Genomic DNA, 7,310 nt, shown 5'->3' with positions numbered 1-7,310 from the left:
TGTATGACAACATTAAAAAAAACTCAAGGATAGAGCCCAAAAACTCACCAACCAAGCAAATAATTACACTGAACCCCCTTGGAGACTTTCTAATTGGATGTCCTGGGTCCTCCCAATTCTTAGTTCCTTTAATACCTATTTTTCTTCTTCTCTTCTTCAGACCTCGTGTCTTTCGTTCAGTTTCTCATTTCATAGAAAACCACATCCAGGCCATCACCAATCATTCTATATGACAAACGCTCCTTCTAACAACCCCACAATATTACCCCTTACCCCAAGATCTTTCTTCAGTTTAATCTCTCCCACTCTAGGTTCCCAAGCCGCCCCTAATCCCGCTCGAAGCAGCCCTGAGAAACATCGCCCATTATCTCTCCATACCACGCCCAAAACTTTTCGCCGCCCCAACACGTCACCACTATTTTGTTTTGTTTTTCTTATTAATGTAAGAAGGCAGGAATGTCAGGCCTCGGAGCCCAAGCTAAGCCATCATATCCCCTGTGACTTGCACGTAGACATCCAGATGGCCTGAACAACTGAAGAGCCACAAAAGAAGTGAAAATAGCCTTAACTGATGACATCCCACCATTGTGATTTGTTCCTGCCCCACCCTAACTGATAGGATATATTCTGCCCCACCCTTTCTAATGTTCTCCCCCGCCCTTGAGAAGGTACTTTGAGGCCGGGCGCGGTGGCTCAAGCCTGTAATCCCAGCACTTTGGGAGGCCGAGATGGGCGGATCACAAGGTCAGGAGATCGAGACCATCCTGGCTAACACGGTGAAACCCCATCTCGACTAAAGATACAAAAACTAGCCGGGCGAGGTGGCGGGCACCTGTAGTCCCAGCTACTCGGGAGGCTGAGGCAGGAGAATGGTGTGAACCCGGGAGGCAGAGCTTGCAGTGAGCTGAGGTCCGGCCACTGCACTCCAGCCTGGGCGACAGAGCGAGACTCCGTCTCAAAAAAAAAAAAAAAGAGAAGGTACTTTGTAATATTCTCCCCACCCTGAAGAATGTGCTTTGTACGCCTATCCCAAACCTATAAGAACTAATGACAATCCCACCATCCTTTGCTGACTCCTTTTTCGGACTCAGCCCACCTGCACCCAAGTAAAATAAACAGCCTTGTTGCTCACACAAAGCCTGTTTGATGGACTTTTCACACGGCCGCGTGGGACACCAGCATCCCTTGCAACTGGGTATGACTTCTGTAATACCCTAATTAATGTAATTAACTTCTATCCATGAGACTGAGTAGGAATAAACATGTCTTCTTCCATTTTACCCCTGTCTGCTGCCTGCCACAGAGTGGGAACTATCTTACCCTGTGAGCGAAGGCAACCCACCAGGGAAGGTAGCCACAGAGTAGGATGAGCTTGGACCCAGGCAACTTTACAAAAAAGAGCCATCATCCCAGCTCAGACTTTTACATGTGAAAGGAATCAACTATGGTCAGTCAGGCAAAGTGGCTCACACCTGTAATCCCAGCATTTTGAGAGGCTGAAGTGGGAGGCCTGCTTGAGCCCGGGAGGTCGAGGCTGCAGTGAACTGTGATTGCACCACTGCACTCTAGCCTGGGTGACAGAGTGAGACGCTGTCCCAAAAAAAGAAGAAGGCTGGGCGCGGTGGCTCACACCTATAATCCCAGCACTTTGGGAGATCGAGGTGGGCGGATCACGAGGTCAGGAGATCAAGACCATCCTGGCCAACATGGTGAAACCCCATCTCTACTAAAAATACAAAAAATAAATTAAAAAAAAAATTAGCTGGGTGTGGTGGCACGGGCCTGTAATCCCAGGTACTCGGGAAGCTGAGGCAGGAGAATCGCTTGAACCAGGGAGGCGGAGCTTGCAGTGACCCGAGATTGCACCGTTGTACTCCAGCCTGGTGACAGAGCGAGACTCCATCTCAAAAAAAAAAGAAAGAAAAAGAAATCAGCTGTTGTCTTGGTCCATTTGGGCTGCTGTAACAGAATACCTTAGACCTGGTAATTTACAAACAATACAAATGCATTGCTCACAGTTCTGTAGCCTGGGAAGACCAAGATCAGGGTGCCAGAAGACTCAGTGTGGAGTGAGGGTCTGCTCTCTGCTTCACCGATGGTGCCTTCTTGCTGTGTCCTCACACAGCAAAGGGGCAAGGGGCTCCCTCAAGCCTCTTTTAGAAGCACATTAACCCCATTTGTGAGGACTCTGCCTTCATGACCTAATCACCTCCTCAAGTCCCATTTAATACTATTGCATTCATTAGGTTCCAACATATAAATGTTGGGGGATTCATACATTCAAAGCAGAGCAACTGTCTGGTTATTTGGGATTTAGGGCCCAGTGGCCAGACCCATATGGTCCCTAATACACATCCCGAATGGAAAGTCACAAAGGCAGAGCAGCAAACAATAATTATTAATTTGTCACTGAGCTGATTCTCCCATACGAAACTTTACGTGTCACTTTTTAAATGTCCTTTTGCACTTTGTGTGTGTGTGTGTGTGTGTGTTTGTGGTGGAGTCTTGCTCTGTCGCCCAGGCTGGAGGGCACTGGTGTGATCTCGGCTCACTGCAACCTCCCCAGTTCAAGCGATTCTCCTGCCTCAGCCTCCTCAGTAGCTGGGATTACAGGCACCACTACGCCCAGCTCATTTTTTTTTTTTTTTTTTTTTTTTTTTTTGTAATTTAGTAGAGCTAGGGTTTCCTAGAGATGGCCAGGCTGGTCACCCACTCCTGACCTCAAGAGATCCTACCGCCTTGAGCTTGGCAGTGAGCCGAGATTGCGCCACCTGCACTCCAACCTGGCGAGCAGAAGCAAGACTCCATCTCAAAAAAAAAAAAAAAAAAAAAAAAGATCCTCCCGACTCGACTCCCAAAGTTCCTGGATTACAAGCAGGAGCCACCCTCACTTGGCCGGTGCTTTTGATTTCTTAATTTGGATAGTACCCCTAATTACACATCATAAGAGTATCATCTAAAGGTACAATTCAGAGGTTTTTCAGTATATTGCAGAGGTTGTGCAACCGTGCACCTACTATCTAATTCCAGAACACGGTTCGTCATCGAAAAAGAAACGCCATTCTCTTTAGCCGGTCCATCTCTACCCCACAAATGTGCCCCGCCCCTCAAAACATGAACCTCCTTCCGCTTCTATGATTGGCCTAATTCCTAGAAAATTCATACAAATGGAATCATATAATGTGGTCTTTGATGTCTGGTTCCTTTCGCTTAGTATGTTTTCAAGGTTCGTGCATGTCACAGTCCAACCCACATGTCAGCCCTTCATTCCTTTCCGTGGCTGAACAACATTCCACTGTGTGGGATTGAACCAACGTATGTCGGTATCTATTCATCAGTTAATGAACATTTGAGTTGCTCTGCCTTTTGGCTATTATGCAAATGGCAGTGGGCCAGGCCCACGGGGCTCACGGCTGTAATCCCAGCACTTCGGGAGGCGGGGCAAGCGGATCACTCGAGGCTCAGGAGTTCAAGACCGCAGCCTGGGCCAACATGGTAAAATCCTTCTCTACTAAAATACAAAAATTAGCTAGGAATTGGTGGTGGGCGCCTGTAATCCCAGCTACTCAGGAGGCTGAGAATCGCTTGAACCTGGGAGGTAGAGGTTGCGGTGAGCTGAAATCGCACCACTGCACTCCAGCCAGGGTGACAGAGTAAGACTCTGTCTAAAAAAAAAAAAAAAAAAAAAAAAAAAAAAAAAAGCGGGGGGCCCGGGGGAAAAAAAAAAACCCTTTTAAAAAAAAAAAAAAAAAAAAAAAAATGCTGGGCGCAGAGGCTCACACCTGTAATCCCACTACATTGGGAGGCCAAGGCAGGCGGACCACCTGAGGTCAGGAGTTTGAGACCAGCCTGACCAGTATAGTGAAACCCTGTCTCTACCAAAAATACTAAAATTAGCCAGGCGTGGTGGCGGGCACCTGTAGTCCCAGCTGCTTGGGAGGCTGAGACAGGAAAATTGCTTGAACCCGGGAGGTGGAGGTTGTGGTGAGCTGAGATCATGCCACTGCGCTCCAGCCTGGGTGACAGAGCAAGACTCTGTCTCAAAAAATAAATAAATTAATTAATTAAAATGCTGCGGTCGGTGCAGTGGTTCACTCCTATAATCCCAACACTTTCGGAGGCTGATGTGGGAGGATCACTTGAGCCCAGGAATTCAAGGCTGCAGTGAGCCATGATCATGCCACTGCACTGCAGCCTGGGCAACAGAGCAAGACCCTGTCTCTAAAAATTAAAAATAAAGGCCGGGCGCAGCGGCTCATGCCTGTAATCCCAGCACTTTGGGAGGCCGAGGCGGGCGGATCACAAGGTCAGGAAATCGAGACCATCCTGGGGAACACCTCGTCTCTACTAAAAATACAAAAAAATTAGCCAGGTGCGGTGGCGGGCGTCTGTAGTCCCAGCTACTCGGGAGGCTGAGGCAGGAGAATGGCGTGAACCTGGGAGGCGGCGGAGCTTGCAGTGAGCTGAGATCGCGCCACTGCACTCCAGCCTGGGCGACAGAGCGAGACTCTGTCTCAAAAAAAAAAAGAAATTAAAAATTAAAATGCTACTATGAAATTCATGTGCAAGCTTTTGTGTGGACAAAGGTTCTTGGTTATCTTGGACATCCATCTAGGAGGGGAACAGCTGGGTCCTGTGGAAAGGCTTTCACTTGTTGAGGAACTGCCAGACTGCTTGCAAAGCTGTTGCATTTTCCATTCCCACCAGCAGTGAGTGAATGTTCAGTCTGCCATACTCTAATGATTATTGGTGACACTCTTTCAAGCAATGGCGTGTTGGTAATAAGAAGTCAATTAACCACGAGAGACCAGCCGCATATCCACAACAGTAACATCAGAGACACCAGCAGGTGTCTGAGAGGAGCGTTTATTTCAAGCTATCGAAGGGACTAACACTCCCACGCTTCCCGGGTGGGTAAGAGCAGGTCACTGTCCGGGGCGGCGTCCTCACTTCCAGCGGCCTCCAACGCGGCCCTTCCCTGCCCCCTTCCGGCTGTAGAAGAAGGAGGTGGTATCAGGAAGAAGGGGCCCCTCCAGTCTCTGAAATGGGCCCCAGGCCCTCAATTCAGGAAGCCCATCCCCCAAAATATTAGCCCTCCCTGCCCGGAGGAAGCCGTGTGCAAAACAGCTGTCATCTCTTTGGGGTTCTACGACTGGGGGGCAGCGGCTGGTGGCCAAAGGCCTCACTGACACGTGGGAGCTGACATTTGGGGGTGAGCGCAGGGTGTTCATGAGGGAGCTGATGAATATTTATGAGTCAGGGGCCAAGGTAGGGGGAGGAAGGGCTGGGTGATCTGGGCCTGGGTAGGTAACATGCAGGAAGGCCCGGGGGGAAGAGACAGGAAACGGGAGAAGAGGAGAAGGGAGAGGGAGAGGAGGGAGGAAGACATCAGTGGAGAAACAGAGAGAGAGATTCAGAGAAGACCCTCTCGGCTGGACGCGGTGGCTCCCGCCTGTAATCCCAGCACTTTGGGAGGCCAAGGCGGGCAGATCATGAGGTCAGGAGTTTGAGACCAGCCTGACCAACGTGGTGAAACCCCGTCTCTACTAAAAATACAAAAATTAGCCGGGCACGGTGGCGTGCACCTGTAATCGCAGCTACTGAGGAGGCTGAGGCAAGAGAATCGCTTGAACCCAGGGAGGCAGAGGTTGCAGTGAGCTGAGATCACACTGCTGCACTCTAGCCTGGGCGACAGAGAAAGACTCCGTCTCAGGAAAAAAAAAAAAAAGAGAAGACCCTCTCAACCTCAGCACCGCAGATATTTGGGCCAGATCATTCTTTGCTGTGTGGGGCCCTGTCTTGGGCATTGTAGGACGCTGAGCAGCATGCGGGTCTCTGCATTCTGGATGCCTGTGGCCCCTCTCCAGGTGCAACAGCCAAATGCCTCCTGACACTGCCCAGTGTCCTGCGGGGAATGAGACTGCCCCTCCCCTCCCCTGCCGTGGATTTAGAGGAACATAGAAAAAGGGGCTGGTTGCAGTGGCTCGGGATTACACCTGTCATCCCAGCACTTTAGGAGGCCGAGGTGGGCGGCTCACCTGAGGTCAGGAGTTCGAGACCAGCCTGATCAACATGGGGAAACCCCGTCTCTACTAAACAAATAAAAAAATTAGCCGGGTGTGGTGGCGCACGCCTGTAATCCCAGCTACTCAGGGGGCTGAGACAGGAGAATCGCTTGAACCTGGGAGATGGAGGTTGCAGTGAGCTGAGATTGCACCTTTGCACTCCAGCCTGGGCAACAGAGCAAGACTCCCTCTCAAAAACTAAAAAGAAAAAAAGAAAAAGACAAAGGGACTGAGACCCAGGATTCCGAGAGCAGAGAGAGGAAGACAGAGAAGGAAGAACAAAGAGAAAGGGCAGAAATCCAGAGGCAGTGGGGGATGGAGCCCACAGAGGGAGGAAGGAGAGGCCTGAGAGTCCGCGGGACGGTGGGGACGAGAGCAAGGGCTCGAGACAGGATCACACTCACAACTTCTGGGCATGGCTGATGCGGTTGTACAGCACGTTGATCTGTGGAAGCAGAAGACAGATGCTGGGACAGCCGGTGGGGACGTGGGGACGGGCCACCCACCCCTGCATGGAACTTGCTGGTCCCTCCCAGCCCAGCCCTACCCTCCCTCCCTGCGGAGCTGGGTCTCACCTCATATTTCTGCTGTTTCAGCTTCGCCATCAGGTCGAACTTCTCAGACTCCAGCTGGTGGATCCAGTTTGACAGCTCCTGGGCTTTCTCCCTGGTAAGGCAGGAGGGCTGTGATGGAGGGAGCCAGGCAGGCCAGGCCCTAGGCCCAGGGACGGAGAGGAACTCGGACCCAGAGAGGTTGTGGGAACCACCCAAAGCCACACAGTGAGACTGTGAGTTCAGCGTTGTCGGCACCATTTGTTAATATTTGAGGCCAAGAGTTTTACGATCTGTGCCCGCTTTCTCTGTATCCGAGCTGGAGCTCTCGCATTTCCCAAGGGGAGAGAAGGGTGTCACGGTTAAGAGACCAGGCTCGGCGGCACACGCCTGTCATCCCAGCACTTTGGGAGGCAGAGGAGGGCAGATCGCTTGAGGCCAGGAGTTCGAGACCAGCCTGGGCAACACAGAAGACCCTATCTCTGCTGAAAATAAAAAAAAATTAGCCAGGCATGGTGGCATTCCCCTGTGGTCCCGGCTATTCGGGAGGCTGAGGCGGAAGGAACCTGGGAGGTTAAAGCTGCAGTGAGCTGTGATTGCACCACTGCATTCCCGCCTGGGCAACAGGGCAAGATGCAAGAAAAGAAAGGAAAGGAGAAAGGAGACAAGAAAATGGAGAGGGGAGGGGAGGGGA

The 7,310-nt window shown here is 51.0% G+C and overlaps 1 protein-coding gene across 2 annotated transcripts in view; it reads right to left on the bottom strand.

Moving 5' to 3' along the window:
- Positions 1–4,818: 4,818 nt before the first annotated feature.
- TNNT1 (troponin T1, slow skeletal type) overlaps positions 4,819–7,310 on the bottom strand; it is a 19,888-nt gene continuing 17,396 nt past the window's right edge. For both annotated transcript variants that reach the window (XM_017892569.1, XM_017892570.1), the window contains 3 exons: positions 6,641–6,731; positions 6,470–6,510; positions 4,819–4,992 (listed from right to left, as the gene is read on the bottom strand). In XM_017892569.1, the coding sequence (XP_017748058.1) occupies positions 4,947–4,992; positions 6,470–6,510; positions 6,641–6,731 (178 nt within the window). In that variant the 3' untranslated portion in view covers positions 4,819–4,946. The remainder of the gene's footprint in view (positions 4,993–6,469; positions 6,511–6,640; positions 6,732–7,310) is intronic.

This window comes from Rhinopithecus bieti, unplaced genomic scaffold (assembly GCF_001698545.2).
Source record: "Rhinopithecus bieti isolate Rb0 unplaced genomic scaffold, ASM169854v2 scaffold_22436, whole genome shotgun sequence".
Taxonomy (NCBI): domain Eukaryota; kingdom Metazoa; phylum Chordata; class Mammalia; order Primates; family Cercopithecidae; genus Rhinopithecus; species Rhinopithecus bieti.
Note: the sequence above shows the minus strand (reverse complement) of the source record. Positions and strands in the feature narration are given on the sequence as shown.